Source organism: Callithrix jacchus, chromosome 22 (genome assembly GCF_049354715.1).
Source record: "Callithrix jacchus isolate 240 chromosome 22, calJac240_pri, whole genome shotgun sequence".
NCBI classification, from domain to species: Eukaryota; Metazoa; Chordata; class Mammalia; order Primates; family Cebidae; genus Callithrix; species Callithrix jacchus.
In genome coordinates this window covers 4935134-4952177 of record NC_133523.1, presented here as the reverse complement: position 1 = coordinate 4952177, position 17044 = coordinate 4935134, and the positions used below count along the sequence as shown (strand labels likewise).

Sequence of the window (17044 nt, the reverse complement as noted above, 5' to 3'; positions counted from 1 at the left end):
ACTCCAGCCTGAGTGACAGAGTGAGACCCTATCTCTATAAAAAACACTGTTAGCTGAGCATGGTGGCACACGCCTACAGTTGCAGCTACGTGGAAGGCTGAGGTGAGAGGCTCGCTTAAGCCCAGGAGTTCAAGGCTGCAGTGAGCCATGATCCTGCCACTGCACCCCAGCCTGGGGGACAGAGTAAAAACCTGTCTCAAAAATAAAGAATCACAGCCTCTTGGTCCTGGGAACCTGGTTTGTTTTCTGAGTTATTAGCCTCTAAGGTTCACTGGACAGCCCCATTGTGTCCTAAGCCCAGGGAAGAAATGAAGCAGTTCCTCTGTATCCCAGACTCTGGGGTGGGTGACAAAGATCCTGAGTGCCAAGTGGGCCACCTGCCTGCTGGAGTATTTAGGAGCATACAGCCGGACTGCCTGGTGCAAATCCTGGCTTAGCCTCTTGCTAAGGCTGTGAGCCCAGAATCAACTCTCTGGGACTCAGTTTCCCTAAATATAAAATGAGAATGACGGGAGCCCCTATCTTGCAGGGTGATGATGATGATGGAAGCAGTGTAGGGTGAAGGAAGGTGTCTGGAGGCCCTGGGAAGGTGGTTTAGACCCTGGGGGACAGCCTGGGTCCATGGGGCGCGCCCTCGGGCCCCTCCCGAGGCTGTGGGGGGTGTGAAGGAGGCCACGCCCTCCCAGCCAGTGGTGAGCACCAGGAGCGCCCAGTCGTTCACCTGCAGCCACTCGGCATCCTGGAATCGGACAGTGGCGCTGCCCGGGGCACGGCCGGGCGCCCTGGTAACGGCCCCGCCCGCCCCTCCCCTCCCCTCCCGCCCGCCAGTGCCCAGCGCGCCGCCGCGGAAGGTGGAGGCGGAGGCGCTCAACGCCACGGCCATCCGCGTGCTGTGGCGCTCGCCCACGCCCGGCCGGCAGCACGGCCAGATCCGCGGCTACCAGGTCCACTACGTGCGCATGGAGGGCGCCGAGGCCCGCGGGCCGCCGCGTATCAAGGACGTCATGCTGGCCGATGCCCAGGTGGGCGGGGGCCGGGGCGGGGCCGGGGGCGGGCTCCGGGCGGGGGCGGGGCGGCCCCTGCGTTCCCCCCACCTCTGCTTCTCTCTCTCCACCTCTGGCCTCCCCGCTCACCTCCCTCCTCTCTCCCCTGCCGCCGCCTCCCGCTCAGTGGGAGACAGATGACACTGCTGAATATGTAAGTAGCCCCCGGGCCACCCACCTGCCCACCCCCGTGCGCTCCCCGCGGGCCGTTCTGTGCCGTGACTCTTGCACGTCCTTATCAGTAGTAAAAGGGTCTCCTCCTCTGGGCCCTCCCGTGCGCCCCTCGCTCCCCCATTACAAAATCTCTTGGAGCGCCCAGCCTCGGCGTTTGCACCAGGGAAATGGGATACAGGGTGCAGACCCCACGGGTGGCCTGAGCACCAGGACCTGAGGGTCATCCCCAAATCCCTTCACCCTGATGGCTCTTGCCGGCGGTGGGACTCAGGCCTCCCTGGTCCTTCCCCTGCCCTCAGTCACTCCTCCTGTGAGTCTGCCTCCTCTCCTGTTATAAGGACCCAGCCCCACATCACTCAGCTCAGCCCTGTGTGGCCTGGAAATGTGTCTCTCTGGACATTCTGGCCCCTGGGTGACGAGAGGTGTCAGTGGGGCCAGTCAGAAAGCATGGCTGTGGTACCCTGGTTATGACCCCACAGTGCTTTCTCAGGAGGCCCTAACCCACAGAGAGGAATTGCTGTGTGCCTTTGGGCAAGTTGTTGCCTCTCTCTGGGCTGTGTTCCTGCCCCTAACCTGGGAGCACCAGGCTCTGCTGAGAACCTCAAGTCTGATATTAAATTGGGATGGTCCCTTAGCCAGGTATGCTGGCTCATTTCTGTAATCTCAGCACTTTGAGAGGCTGAGGTGGGCAGATCACCTGAGGTCAGGACTTTGAGACCGACCTGGCCATTTTTTTTTTTTTTTTGAGATGGAGTCTTGCTCTGTCGCCCACGCTAGAGTGCAGTGGCGGGATCTCAGCTCACTGCAGTCTCCACCTCCCGGGTTCCAGAGATTCTCCTGCCTCAGCCTCCCCAGTAGCTGGATGACAGGCATGTGCCACCACGCCTGCCTTTTTTTTTTTTTTTTTTTTTTTGAGACAGTGTCGCTTGTTGTGCAAGCTGAGTGAAGTGGCGCCATCTCGGCTCACCGCAACCTCTGCCTCCTGCGTTCAAGCAATTCTCCTGCCTCAGCCTCCTGAGTAGCTGGCACTACAGGCCCGTACCACCATGCCTGGCTAATTTTTTGTATTTTAGTAGAGATGGGGTCTCACCGTGTTGCCCAGGATGGTTTTGAACTCCTGAGCTCAGGCAGTCTGCCTGCGTCAGCCTCCCAAAGTGCTAGGATTACAGGTGTGGGCCACTGCACCCAGCCTCATTTTTGTATTTTTAGTAGAGATGGGGTTTTGCCATGTTGGCCAAGCTGGTCTCAAACTCCGGACCTCAAGGTGATCTGCCCACCTGAGCCTCACAAAGTGCTGGGATTACAGGCATGAGCCACTGTGCCTGGCCGACCCTGTCTCTAATAAACAAACAGGCACTGGTCCCACATGCTCCGATGGCCCCTGTCTGCCTAACATGGGCTCTAGGGGAAATAATCCCACCTGGGCTCCAACCCTGCTCCTCCTGCGGAGACCCTGGGAGGGACGGACTGTGGGCTCAGGGGCAGGAGACCCTCTGTTTGTGCATCCCCGTTGCCCTTCCTCGTCCCCCTGGCCTGGGCCCACCCCACAGTTCCCAGGCATGCCGGCCTGTGCTTGGGGGTGTGCGTGCTTGCAGACACGTGATGCTGTGAGCATGTGCACAGGTGTGTGTGCAAGTCCGCGTGCCCAGGAGCGTTCTCTGCTGTCATTCATGGGATGAGCATTTATTGAGCACCTGCTGTGTGCTAGGTCTATGCTGGGTTCTCAGGATGTGGTAGTGACAAGAGCCCCTCCTCCCCACGGGTTGTACTCTAGTGAGAGGATGTTAATCAGAACAAGACACACATCTTCCAGGCGGGGTGGCTCACGCCTGAAATCTCAACACTTTGAGAGGGCGAGGTGGGTGAATGACTTCTGGTCAGGAGTTCAAGACCAGCCTGGCCAACATGATGAAACCCCATCTCTACTAACAATACAAAAATTAGCTGGGTGTCGTGGTGATGCCTGTAGCCCCAGCTACTCAGGAGGCTGAGGCAGGAGAATTGCTTGAACCCAGGAGGCAGAGGTTGCAGTGACCCAAGAGGACACCACTGCACTCCAGCCTGGGCAGCAGGGCGAGACTCCATCTCAGAAAAAGAGGCCAGGCACAGTGGCTCATGCCTGTAATCCCAGCACTTTGGGAGGCCTGAGGTCAGGAGTTCGAGACCAGCATGGGCAACATGGTGAAACCCTGTCTCTACTAAAAATACAGAAATTACCCAGGCATGGTGGTGCACACCTGTAATCCCAGCTACTTGGGAGGCTGAGGCAGGAGAATCTCTGGAACCCAGGAGGTGGTTGCAGTGAGCCAAGATCGCACCACTGCACCTCAGCCTGAGCTATAGGGCAAGATGTATGCTAGGTCTCCGTCTCAAAGATTAAAAAAAAAAAAAAAATCTGGCCTGTGGTTACACCTATAATCCCAGTACTTTGGGAGGCCAAGGTGGGCGGATCACCAGAGATCAGGAGCTCGAGATCAGCCTGGCTAACGTAGTGAAATCCTGTCTCTTAAAAATACAAAATTAGCCGGTGTGGTGGTACATGCCTGTAATCCCAGCTACTTGGAAGGCTGAGGCAGGAGAATTGCTTGAACTTGGGAGGCGGAGGGTGCCATGAGCCAACATCACACGAGGGAAACTTTGTCTCAAAAACAAGAACAAAACACACATTGTTATAGCTGTGGTGGGGATGGGTTTAGACAGTGAGATAAACATTTCAAAATCGGCTCTCGGCCAGGCACAGTGGCTCACACCTGTAATCCAGCACTTCGGGAGGCAGAGGCAGGCCGATTGCTTGAGCCCACAAATAGAAGACCGGCCTAGGCAACATGCCAAGATCCCATCCCTACCAAAAAAAAAAAAAAAATACAAAAATTAGCCAGGCCTGTGGTGGTGTACATCTGTATTCCCAGCTACCCGGAAGGCTGAGGTGGGAGGATCGCTTGAGCCAAGGAGATTGAGGCTGCAGTGAGCTGTGAACACACAGCACTCTAGCCTGGGCAGCAGAGTCAGACCCTATCTCAACAAGGTAAAAAAGTAAAAACCCACTCTCTGGGTGGCCCAGGGTGGTCGGTCCTGTTTCGTAGCACTTGCCCGTTTCGGTTTCCGTGGTGTAAATACTTCCCGCCATGTCGATTTCAAGCTGCCCGGGAGGTGCTGAGTAGCGCCTCATCCTTGTTCTGTACAGATGAAATAGACGGCACGGTTTCAAAGCAGTAACCACGCAGGTAATCAGAGAGCTAACATAACCTTAGTGAAACCACCAGAAAAGGTGGGTTTGCTGTATTTATTGCCTTGGCTTTCAACATAACTTAGTCGGTTGTAAGTTTATAGATTTTTTTTTTCTTTTTTTTTTCGAGACAGAGTCTCGCTCTGTCACCCAGCCTGGAGTACAGTGGCACAGTGTTGGCTCACTGCAGCCTCCGACTCCCAGGTTCAAGTGATCCTCCTGCCTCAGCCACCCGAGTAGCTGGGACTACAGGCATGCGCCACCAAGCCTGGTTTATCTTTGTATTTTTAGGGAAGACGAGGTTTCACCATGTTGGCCAGGCTGGTCTTGAACTCCTAACCTCAAGTGATCCACCCGCCTTCACCTCCCGAAGTGATGAGATTACAGTCATGAGCCACTGTACTTGGCCTTATACAGTTTAATTTTTAAACAGCTCTGTTTCATAAGTGGCTCACAAAATTTCTGAAAATGTAACCACTGGCTCTCATGAGTTGGTACAGGTCATCTCCAGCACCCACGTGAGTCTAGAGACAGAGGGTAGAGGCAGGCTGTGCCTGGTGTGTTGGAGGAACGCTAGGAGAGCCCCCTGTTGCTGAGGGGAGTACCAGGAGGGGACGCGCAGGTCATGCAGGGCCTTGTGGGCCACGGGGAGGACTTGGGGTTTGACCTCAAGGGAGGTGGGAGTCATGGAGTGGGTGGGGTAGGCAGAGGAGGGATGGGCCCTGACTGTGGTGCTCACAGGCGCCCCCTGGCTGCTGTGAGGAGGACAGACTGTCGGGGGGTGATGGCGGGAATTGGGGCAATGGAGCAGAGGACTGAGTTGGTCCTGGTGAGCAACGGTGGGCTTGTTGGATGTTGCATGTACCCTCTGAGCATGGAGCCGCTACATGTCGTGGTCTCTGCATGAGCTTGTGTGCATGTGACTGCTGGTGATCTGGGCCCTGCGTCCTCCCTGCTTGATCTCAGCACAGGGAGGTGGGTGGGCGGGCTGCTCCCAGCCCTGGCCATGGTGCTGACCCCCAGCCCCGCCCGCAGGAGATGATAATCACAAACCTGCAGCCTGAGACCGCCTACTCCATCACGGTAGCCGCCTACACCATGAAGGGCGATGGCGCTCGCAGCAAACCCAAGGTGGTGGTGACCAAGGGAGCAGGTACGGGTGACCCACCCACCCCCCACAGCGGCCCCTTTTCCCCCAGTGGCACCAGAGCATGCACCCAGAGTCATTTAGCCCAGGAGGGTGGGCAGAGGGGCACCAGGCAGCAGGAACAGTGAGACAAAGGTGGGCGTCCAGGGCCCAGCATGGCCCCCAACCCCTGCCTCATCCTTCACTCACTTCCTCTCCCCCGGCTCCCACCAGACAGAAACAGTTAATAGTCACCACCTCTGACCCCTGACCGTCTGTCCCCTCTCAGCCTTTACCTGGGCTGTGCCCTCTGCCAGGATACCCCTTTGCCTGCTGGCTGGCTCCTCCCTCTACTTTTAGGTCTTGGCTCAAGGTACACCTCCTCTGGGAAGCCTTTCCTGATTGCCCCATCCCACAATCTTGATTCTTCTGGGCCCCCTAGTCCCCTGTGCCTCCCCCATTGGGGCTCTGATCACCCGGGTAGCTGGTTCTTTCAGGGTGGTGTGCCTGTCTTCCCCCACTGCCCCAGGAAGCCTTATTTCTCTTGGTGGCCCTGCCTCAGTTTCTCCTTCTAGTCCCTCCCATCGGCCTCAAGGGGCTGGCTTTTTTCCAGCCAAAATGGAGCTGAACACCAGGTGTGGTGGCTCACACCTGTAATCCCAGCATTTTGAGAGGCCGAGGCAGGCAGATCATCTGAGGTCGGGAGTTCGAGACCGGTCTGGCCAACATGGCGAAAAACCCCGTCTCTACTAAAAATACAGAAATTAGGCAGGCATGGTGGCAAGCACCTGTAATCTCAGCTGCCTGGGGGGCTGAGGCAGGAGAATCACTTGAACCCGGGAGGCAGAGGTTGCAGTGAGCCGAGATCGTGCCACTGCACTGCAGCCTGGGCAGCAAGAGCAGAGCTCTGTCTCAAAAAAAGAAAGGACAGAAAAATAGAGCTGAACAAAGAAATAGAGGCTGCCGTGAAGATGTGGGGGAGGGTACACCGGGCGGGGGGCATGGCCCAGAGGGTTCCGCAGGCAGAGTAAGCTCCGGACTATTCCAGGAACAGGTGACAGACTCCTGTGGCCTTTGTCCCAGCCCCCACCCCAACCCCCTCCTCGGGGACCCTTGGGTCCACACCACTGACTCTGTACCCCACATTCTGGGCCTCCCAGCTGGACACAGCGCCTTCCCTTATCCACTCTGTTCCCTTTGCCCACCTAGTCTGCGTCTGCTACAGGCCACCTCCTCGAAGCAGCCTCCTATGATCTCTTCCTCCCTTCTAGCCAGCAGGGCACCCCCCTCCTCTCCCAGGGACATTGTATTATAGGGCTGTGTTTGCTCAGCAGGACCCACTGCATAAGTTGCTTCCCACCACCCTGTGTATTCATGGCCTTCCATTAAAGGCCCTGATAAGTCCTGCAGTGGAGAAGTCCATTTTCATTCATACAACCCAGCTTTCCCCTTTCTTTGCCCTCTCTCTCGGCATGTCGATTACTACCGAGGCCGTGCAAACCACAGAACAGGGGCAGGAGTTCAGAGGCCTTTCTGTCCTGTGAGTGTTGGTCAGGTGCCTGCATTGCACAAGGGCCGAATAAACAAGGCAGGAGAGAGCTGTGTTATTCACGGAAGCGGGAGGACCCGTTGTGGTTCCTGTAACCGTTTTCCTTTACTGGCTCTCTCAGTGCTCACCTCGCTCTGCCTTACGTGCCCCTACCCCAGTGCCGCCTCTGGACCTTTGCGTGGGCTGTTCCCTCTGCCTGGAACATGACTGCCCCAGATCTTCTCATGGTTCCCGCTCTTCACTCCTTCAAGTCTTTGCTTCTTAAGTGAGGCGTTCTCGAGACCTACTTTTCCCATTTTTGCTTTGTTTGTTTTTTTGAGATGGGGTCTTGTTCTGTTGCCAGGCTGGAGTGCAGTGGCACAATCTGGGCTCACTGCAGCCTCCACCTCAGCCTCTCAAGTAGCTGGGACAACAGGCACGCGCCACCACGCCCAGCTAATTTTTGTATTTTTAGTAGAGACGGGAGTTTCACCATGTTGGTCAGGCTGGTCTCCAACTCCTGCCCCGAAATGATTTGCCCACCTCGGCCTCCCAAAGTGCTGGGATTACAGACGTGTTCCACCGCGTCCTGCCATCCAGACCTGCTTTGAAAACCCGCAACCCCAGCTGGGTGCCGAGGCCTGTAATCCCAGCACTCTGAGAGGCCGAGATAGGAAGATGACTTGAGCCCAGCGGTTCGAGGCTGCAGTGAGCCATGATCGCACCATGGCACTCCAGGCTGGGTGACAGCGAGACGCCAACTCACAAGAAAATTATATTAAAGGAAAACAAACAAAAACTACAGTCCCTCCTGCCCCCCGTGCGCCTGGGCCGGCAGATCGCGCTCAGACCCTGACCCCGCTCCGTGTCCCCGCAGTGCTGGGCCGCCCAACCCTGTCGGTGCAGCAGACCCCCGAGGGCAGCCTGCTGGCACGCTGGGAGCCCCCGGCCGGCGCCGCGGAGGACCAGGTGCTGGGCTACCGCCTGCAGTTCGGCCGCGAGGACTCGACGCCCCTGGCCACCCTGGAGTTCCCGGCCTCCGAGGACCGCTACACGGCGTCGGGTGTGCACAAGGGGGCCACGTACGTGTTCCGTCTGGCGGCCCGCAGCCGCGGCGGCCTGGGCGAGGAGGCGGCCGAGGCCCTGAGCATCCCCGAGGACGCGCCTCGTGGCCACCCGCAGATCCTGGAGGCGGCCGGCAACGCCTCGGCCGGGACGGTCCTTCTCCGCTGGCTGCCGCCCGTGCCCGCCGAGCGCAACGGGGCCATCGTCAAGTACACGGTGGCCGTGCGGGAGGCCGGCGCCCTGGGCCCCGCCCGAGAGACCGAGCTGCCGGCGGCGGCCGAGCCGGGCGCGGAGAACGCGCTCACGCTGCGGGGCCTGAAGCCCGACACGGCCTATGACCTCCAAGTTCGAGCCCACACGCGCCAGGGCCCCGGCCCCTTCAGCCCCCCCGTCCGCTACCGGACGTTCCTGCGGGACCAAGGTAGGCGCGCGGCGACCCCCGCACCAGAGCCGGACCGGGCCTCGCGCCCCCCCCCACACCCCAGCCCCTCCCTCTCCCCCACCCAGGTAAGTGGTCACTTTTCTGCTTCCTCGTGGTCACTCAGGCAAGTCCGGACCCCGAGGCTCCGGCGTTGGCAAAGGTGGGACGTGCCTCGGTAGCACCGCCGCCCCCCACCGCCGCCCTCCCCTCGCTCCCCTCCCTCCTCGTCCTCCTCCTCCTCGTCCTCCTCCTCCTCCTCCACCTTCTCTCTGCAGCCTCTGCAGCCGCGCCGTCTCCTGCAGCAGGGACTTGGGACAGGGCAGGACCGGGCCAGGGCCAGGCAGGAAGGCCGTGGGCAAGGGCACAGCGGACGACAGGGAGCGCCTGGGCCGCCCCACCCCACCCCCACTCCGCGCCACCCAGTGCCAGGCACTCACGGGGCCTCTCTCTTCTGCTCTCTCCCTGCTCGGCCGCCTCCCCGGCAGTCTCGCCCAAGAACTTCAAGGTGAAAATGATCATGAAGACGTCGGTCCTGCTCAGCTGGGAGTTCCCTGACAACTACAACTCGCCCACGCCTTACAAGGTGCAACTGCCCGGCCAGCAGGCAGACGGGCAGGCAGAGTCAGGGCTTGTAGTTCAGAAGGGGTTAAGGCTCAGCTTGGAGTTGGTGTGAGGTCTGGGATCAGGGCTCTGCTTGGACCAAGGCATAGTCAGGATTGGTACTTAGCCTGAGGTCAGAGTTTGGTCTGGAGTTGGTGCTGAGTCCAGGGTCAGGGCTCAGCCTGGCATTGAGGTTCAGTCTGAGATCAGGAATCAGTCTAGGATCAGGTTTCAGAGGTGGGTTTCCACCTAGGGTCAGGGCTCAGCTGGAATTTAGCATCAGTCTGGGTTCAGGGTTCAGTGGGATTGGAGATTCAGCATGGGATCAGGGCTCAGTCAAAATGGATTTCCACCTAGGGTCAGGGCCCAACTGGCATTTAGGCAGTCTGGGGTCAGGGAATCAGTGTGGGATCAGGTCTCAGTCAGAGTTGGGTTTCCACCTGGGGTCAGGGTTCAGTACGGTTGGGGTTCAGTCAGAGTTGGGGGACTCAGCCCGGGATCAGGGATCAGTCAGTGTTGGATTTCTGCCTGGAATCAGGGATCAGTCAGGGTAGGGGACTCAGCCTGGGATCAGGGATCAGTCGATGTTGGATTTCTATCAGGGATCAGTCAGTGTTGGATTTCTGTCTGGGATCAGGGATCAGTCAATGTTGGATTTCTGCCTGGGATCAGGGCTCAGTTGGGGTAGGGGACTCAGCCAGGTGTTGAGCCCATCAGGCCCCGCTGAGCTAACTCTGGCCCACAGATCCAGTACAACGGGCTCACACTGGACGTGGACGGTCGCACCACCAAGAAGCTCATCACCCACCTCAAGCCCCACACCTTCTACAACTTTGTGCTGACCAATCGCGGCAGCAGCCTGGGCGGCCTCCAGCAGACGGTCACCGCCTGGACCGCCTTCAACCTGCTCAACGGCAAGCCCAGCGTCGCCCCCAAGCCCGACGCTGACGGCTTCATCATGGTGTATCTGCCCGACGGCCAGAGCCCCGTGCCTGTCCAGTACGCTCACCCCCATGCTCCGGGTTCCTCATCACCCCCATCAGCCTGCTGTGAGGCTGGGGCAAGCTACGTACCCTCTCTCTGCCTGAGTTTCCTTGCCCGTCTATGAAATAAGGACCGTGTCAGCCCCAGTTCGTGGGGCTGGCTGAGATTCAGCGCTCTTGTCACTAAATGTGCCCTTACATCTGCTCTTCCAGCATTTCCTGATATCTCATATGCCTCATCCTCCACTGGGTAATACTAGGGCCCCTGAGAGGATTTGGTTCTGGGTTTTCCAACTGGTGGGGAGGCAAAGCTGAGAGCCCGCACTGGGGAAAGGAGCACTCTGCCTGAGAGACAGAGGAGATTTAAGGTATTTAGGGTTATGTGGGTATGGAAGCTGGGGCTTTGAAGAATGTATAGGAGTTCAGCAATGAGACTTAAGAAAGTATAGCATGATCCAAGCCTGGAGGCTTGAGTCAGGAACTGTGGTCGTCTGTAGATGGGACACAGGGGAATAGGCCCACTGTACGAACGGAAGGGAAGACTCAGAGAAACACCCCCCCAACCCCATCCATTTGTCCCCATGTAGCATCCCTTGGTCATGCCTGTCGACAAGTCCCCCGACTCTTTCCCCATCTCTCTGCAGGAGTTACTTCATCGTGATGGTGCCACTGCGGAAGTCTCGCGGAGGCCAATTCCTGACCCCGCTGGGCAGCCCAGAGGACATGGATCTGGAGGAGGTGAGGTCCTGGGGCCTGACCTGCAGGGCCCAGATACATTCTAGCATTTAGGTGCTCTGTTGCTCCCAGCTGAGCTCTGAGCCACCCACAACTCTGTTCCTGCAGCTCATCCAGGACATCTCCCGGCTCCAGCGGCGCAGCCTGCGGCACTCGCGCCAGCTGGAGGTACCCAGGCCCTACATCGCAGCTCGCTTCTCTGTGCTGCCATCCACGTTCCATCCCGGTGACCAGAAGCAGTACGGTGGCTTCGATAACCGGGGCCTGGAGCCTGGCCACCGCTATGTCCTCTTTGTGCTTGCTGTGCTTCAGAAGACTGAGCCCGTAAGTCCTGAATGATGTCTGCCCACAGCCAGACACGCTCTGATCTTCCCAGCTCCCTGTGGGCAGAGCTGGGCAGAGGGGAAGACTTGGGAGTGGGGATATCCTGAAATGAAGGTTTCTTAGAGGAAGGGACCTTGCAGCTGGGGTGTTGAAGGGTGAGTAGGAGTTCAACAAAGAAAAATAGCATCCCAGGATTTGCATGTGCAAAGGTCTGGAGGTACAAAAAGGATTTCAGAGTGGCTGGAGCAGAGAAGGGAATGGGGAGAGCAATGATTGGCAGGGACCAGGTCATATAGGCCTCCAGGATCAAGGATTTAGGAATATAGGATTTAGAAAAAGGGAAAAACATAGGTTTGTGTTTGAAAAAGACCCATCTGGCCACTGTAAGGAGGGTGTACACTGATGGAGACCCCCCCCCCTTTTCCTGCAGACCTTTGCAGCCAGTCCCTTCTCAGACCCCTTCCAGCTGGATAACCCAGACCCCCAGCCCATCGTGGACGGCGAGGAGGGGCTTATCTGGGTGATCGGGCCGGTGCTGGCTGTGGTCTTCATAATCTGCATTGTTATTGCCATCCTGCTCTACAAGAAGTAAGCCCCCTGTCCTCCCGTACTTGGCAGCAGGGAGGGCTTTCCTAGAAGAGGAGGGAGGAGGAGTTGTCTCAGTGAATCATCACTGAAAGTCTCAGTTGTACACATGGAAAAACTGAAGTTCAGAGAGGTTAAGCCACTTGATCAAGGTTACACAGCATGGGAATGGCAGAGCTAGGTTTCAAAGCAGGCCAGTGAATAGTTCATTGGCTTCTCCTATGAACTATCAAGTCCCGTCTTCATCTCAGCAAGACGACTTGGGGCAGAGGCTGCCTGTGTGCAGTTCATCGAGGATAGCCATTGTGTCCACATAGGGCACGTGCTAGCTTAGAAAGGAAGGGCCGAGATGAGCCTCCCTGTGGTGTCAGGTGGGAGGGGGATAAGCAAGAAAGATGACATCATTTTCCAGAGGAGACCGAAGCTCAGAGAGGTTAAGGGAGCCACTGAGAGCAAGCCCTTGCTGGCCAGCACCCCCTCACCTTTCTTCTTTTTCCCCTTTCTCACCTATCGCTTTCGGGAACAGCAAACCTGACAGGTAAGAACCAGCCCTGTCCCCTGTAAAGGGGCATGAGCCCCAGCAGCCATGGTGGGGAGCGGTACAGGACATGGGGCAGGTATAATTTCTGTCCCTTGCTAGGGATATCCAAGGGAGTGTGGAAAATGGCTGAGGACAAACCTCAACTCCCACCACTGAGGAACCTTAAGACTAGAGATAGAAACAGAAGAATAGCTCTTTCTGCGCAAAGAAATGAGGGGTTTGGGTTTTTTGTTGTTTTTTTTTAAGACATCATCTTTAGGTTTTTGAAGAGGACAGCAGCCATCACTTAAATGTTAAAAAGGCCTCAGTCAAGAGGAGGAGGATGGGGAATGGGTTGATGGTTGTGCCTACAGGAGAGGGGATGCCTGGCTGCTCCCACAGCTTGCTTATGTATCTGTATTGGTTCCTGGAAACCCCAGTCACATGGTACATGGTCCATTCACTACCACACATTCCTGGGGCCTGAATGGTATTCACACATATGTATTGCGTCTTTCAGCATGTGCAGTACTAACTGGACTATGCCACTTGCTTCTTACAAAGTAAACGCAAGGACTCAGAACCACGCACCAAATGCCTCCTAAACAATGCCGACCTCGCCCCTCACCACCCCAAGGACCCTGTGGAAATGAGACGCATTAACTTCCAGACTCCAGGTATGTACTTATCCATGGTGCCAGGGATACCACCAATGGAGGGGAAATAACTGGGGAGAAGCAGCAGCTGCCACACGGGGGCCCCTCATGGGCCCCCTCTGAACTATGCTTGGTGTAGCCAAATTCTTGATTCCCAAATACCTCCTACCCTACATGGATCTGGGCTTGGAACCTGTGGGTTGGTGCTGCTTACAACCAAGTGAAGCTTTTTTTTTTTTTTTAAGTTAACATTTAACTGATGGCTGCTGCCCTCTTCAGGAACTTAAAGATGATATCTTAAAAAAACAGCAAACCCAAACTCCTCATTTCCTTGGGCAGAAAGAGCTATTCTGTTTATATCTCTAGTCTTAAGGTTCCTCAGTGGTGGGAGTTGAGGTTTGTTCTCAGCCGTTTTCCAATCTCCCTTGGAATATATCCCTTGCAAGGTACAGAAATTATACCTGCCTCATGCCCTGTATCTCTCCCCATCATGGTTGCTGGGGCTCATCCCCCTTGACAGTTCCCTGTAGATTTAACAGGGTTCAGCTAAAGTCACCTGCCAGTCCAGGAGAACTGAATCAAGGTCTTATCCTTGATCATCTTCATGTATGATTCACAGACTCCACCATCTCCTCCTTCTACATGGGCTCATGCCAGCCGCTTCTAACCAAATAAGGAATTTTTCATTTTACTGATGGCTGCTGTTCTCCTTATGGGTTCACAGCCTGGTTACATCTGTCCTTCCAACTGCATCTGGTCTCCTCTTCCTATCTCTGAACTGGTTCATGTCAACTCTATTTTCCAACCGAATGAACATTTTAAACATTTATGTTCAACTGATGTCTTTAGTCCTTAAAGCCTCATGCACAGCCTCACATACCATTCCTAACACACTTTCTTTTTTTCCGTCTCTGGACTGGCTTGTGGCACTTCCGTTTTCATCCAAATGTGGGTTTTGACCATTCATATTTAACTGGTGGCTGCTGTCCTCATAAAGGGATTGTGCAGGGTTTCATGAATCACCCCTCATGTATTCTCTTCCCTTTTTTATCTCTGTACTGGTTCATGTTGCTTCGGTTTTTCAGCCAAATGAGAATTTTAAATGTGTATGTAACTGATGGCTACAGTCTCCTGAAGGGATCATGCAGAGTCTTTTAATTCACCGCTAATGTGCTCCCGTCTCATTTCTGTCTCTGGACTAGCTTGTTTCTGTTCTGTTTCCATCCAAATAAGGATTTTCAACATGTTCATTTAACTGATGGTTGCTGTCCTCCTTGAAGCTCATGGCATGGGCCCATATGTCCTTTCCCTGCTCCCCCAGCTTCTCCCTCACTGTCCTGCATCCTCCTTCCTCAGAGTGCCCTCTATTGACCTCAACAGAGGAGACCAAAGGCCAGGCTGGTCTGGGGGAAGGGATTTATAGACAGAAGAACCTAGCATTTTGGAGTCCTTCCAGAGTGACAGGTCAAGACCGGGACTGGCTGGTGTATAGCCAGAGGGATACAGAGTTAGCAGCTACCGTGGGGGTCTCAGGTGGGGGCCCAGGCGGCTCTATGTCCCTCGAGTTGTCCGCGTTGCTCTGCCCGTTGCATCCGCCTGCCAGTGAGGGGAGGGGGAGGGGGAGGCGGGAACCCCCAACCCTGCATGTTTTCATTTATTGATTGTTTGCTGTTTGCAGATTCAGGCCTCAGCAACCCCCTCAGGGAGCCGGGGTTTCACTTTGAAAGTTAGTTCCTGTGTTTCTCTGTTCTTAGCTTCCTTTGGCCCCCCCGCCTGTTCGTTCTCTCTTCGGTTTTTCCATCCTGCCTCCTGTCTCTGTCCACACGCCCTGCCCTCCGCCACGGGCCCCTGCCCACCTGTCCTGTGCTGGCTCCTGGGAGAGGGCAGGGGGTTGGTCCATTGGGCCCTTAGGTGGCTGTGTGTGACTGCTGTGTGCGTGTCAGGGACCTGGGTGAGGCACTTACCCGGGACATGCCCACGTGACAGGCACCTCCCTTAGATGTGAGCTCCTGGGGGGGAGGGGGGCACCCAGAGCAGCTAGGGACACGTGGGCTTGGAAACGCCCTGGTGGCTGAGCACCCCGTGCACAGGTCCCAGGACAGGTCAGGGTTCTGCAGACTGGGGTGTCGGGAAGGGGGAACCAAGCCCACACCCAGCACCTCCAGCAGCTACCCTGGGGGGCTTGAAAGGATAAGAGCTCTCAGGCCAGGGCGTTTTGCACCTGCTCCAAGCAAGTACCCCCATCACATACCCGCACACACCGTTTACCCCTCCCCAGTCCCTCACGTCTTCCTGGAAGAGGACTTAGTGCCTCTGATCCCAGAGGGACAGAAAGGGGTGTCAGTCGCCCACCCAGGGATAGGATCTCCGAAGCCCAGCCGGCTGCATCTGCTGTTTCATTTCTGTGCCACACACTTGCTTCTTGGCTCGGGGCACTGGGAACTTCACCTCCTCGGGGGTGACCCTTCTGCCAGGCCTTGCACCCCCAGCTCGGTTGGAAGGAAGCAGGATGAGCCAGCAACTGACATCCAGAGCCCTCCAGGGGTATCCAGCTCTGCCCCAAGCGGCAGCCTCAAACCCCTTGACCTGGGGTCCCGGCCCCTTCACAAGCCACCCTGAATCTACCCCTCCTGCCAAACCCCACCCCAGCCACGCCCTTCTAACCGCAACTCCTCCATCACAGACTCACATGTAGAGCACCCCTTCCTCCAGCCCCCGGCTGGCCCCCCAGTGACCAACCCCGGTGGGGTCTGCTCCACCCTTGTAGGCATGCTCAGCCACCCGCCAATCCCCATCGCAGACATGGCGGAGCATACAGAGCGGCTCAAGGCCAACGACAGCCTCAAGCTCTCCCAGGAGTATGAGGTGAGCCTGCCCCCGTCCCCTGTCCCCCGTCCCCGCTCCCCTCAGGCCTCACAGGCACCTACCCTGACACCCACGCCCTCCCCTTCCTCTGCAGTCCATCGACCCTGGACAGCAGTTCACATGGGAACATTCCAACCTGGAAGTGAACAAGCCCAAGAACCGCTATGCCAATGTCATCGCCTATGACCACTCCCGCGTCATCCTCCAGCCCATCGAAGGTAGCTCAGAGAACCCCAGGCCTAACCTGCCCTTCCCCACTGCATGGAAAGCACGAGATCCCAAGTCTCCCTTTGGCCACTGAGGCCTGATTCTGGTCATCGACCTGGTCCAGCTCCAGCTGGAGGCCACTGAGCATCTTTAGATATGTATTTAACTGATGGATGCCGTCCATAACATGGCTTCATCTGTCCTCCTGCATCAGTTGTGATCAGTCAGAGAAGTTCTGCTGCCCAGGGACATTTTTGGTTGTCACAACCTGGGGGGAAGAAATGTTACTGGCGTGGAGTGAGTGGAGGCCAGGGAGGCTGCTCAGCACCCCACAGTGCCCAGGATGGCTCCCCCCACAGAGAGCGATCTAGCCCCAAATGGTAATAGTGCTGAGAGGGAGAAACTGGGAAGTACACACCCAGTGGTCACTTTGGGGACCGTCAGAGTGAACTTGGAGGAAGCAGTGGGCCAGACAGAGCCAGTCTAGCTAGACAGATCCCCCCACAGACCCCTGGCCTCTCGCCCCGGCTCCAGGCATCGTGGGCAGTGATTACATCAATGCCAACTATGTGGACGGCTACCGGCGTCAGAATGCGTACATTGCCACGCAGGGGCCGCTGCCCGAGACCTTCGGGGACTTCTGGCGAATGGTGTGGGAGCAGCGGTCAGCCACCATTGTTATGATGACACGACTGGAGGAGAAGTCACGGGTGAGCCCTGGACCCCACCATGGCCCTCAAGCCCCCACTGGCCAGCCCCTTGCTGACACCTGTTCTCTTGCCCGGTATAGATCAAGTGTGATCAGTACTGGCCCAACAGAGGCACAGAGACCTATGGCTTCATCCAGGTCACGTTGCTAGACACCATCGAGCTGGCCACATTCTGCGTCAGGACATTCTCTCTGCACAAGGTGGGGCCCGGGCTGGGGCTGGGGGCGGAGGGGGGCGGTATGTGATGGGAGGGAGGCAGAGGGCACCCGCTTCTAC

General features: G+C 56.9%; 1 protein-coding gene across 1 annotated transcript in view; it reads left to right on the top strand.

The window, feature by feature from the left end:
* Positions 1-17044, top strand: part of PTPRS (protein tyrosine phosphatase receptor type S) — a 134728-nt gene that overhangs the window by 108652 nt on the left and 9032 nt on the right. Inside the window, exons 12-27 of the mRNA XM_035286282.3 lie at positions 829-1022; positions 1171-1197; positions 5479-5596; positions 7975-8583; positions 9069-9166; positions 9929-10182; positions 10811-10904; positions 11010-11225; positions 11656-11813; positions 12337-12348; positions 12895-13007; positions 14665-14712; positions 15754-15851; positions 15946-16069; positions 16593-16768; positions 16849-16968. Of these exons, the coding sequence (XP_035142173.1) occupies positions 829-1022; positions 1171-1197; positions 5479-5596; positions 7975-8583; positions 9069-9166; positions 9929-10182; positions 10811-10904; positions 11010-11225; positions 11656-11813; positions 12337-12348; positions 12895-13007; positions 14665-14712; positions 15754-15851; positions 15946-16069; positions 16593-16768; positions 16849-16968 (2459 nt within the window). The remainder of the gene's footprint in view (positions 1-828; positions 1023-1170; positions 1198-5478; positions 5597-7974; positions 8584-9068; positions 9167-9928; positions 10183-10810; positions 10905-11009; positions 11226-11655; positions 11814-12336; positions 12349-12894; positions 13008-14664; positions 14713-15753; positions 15852-15945; positions 16070-16592; positions 16769-16848; positions 16969-17044) is intronic.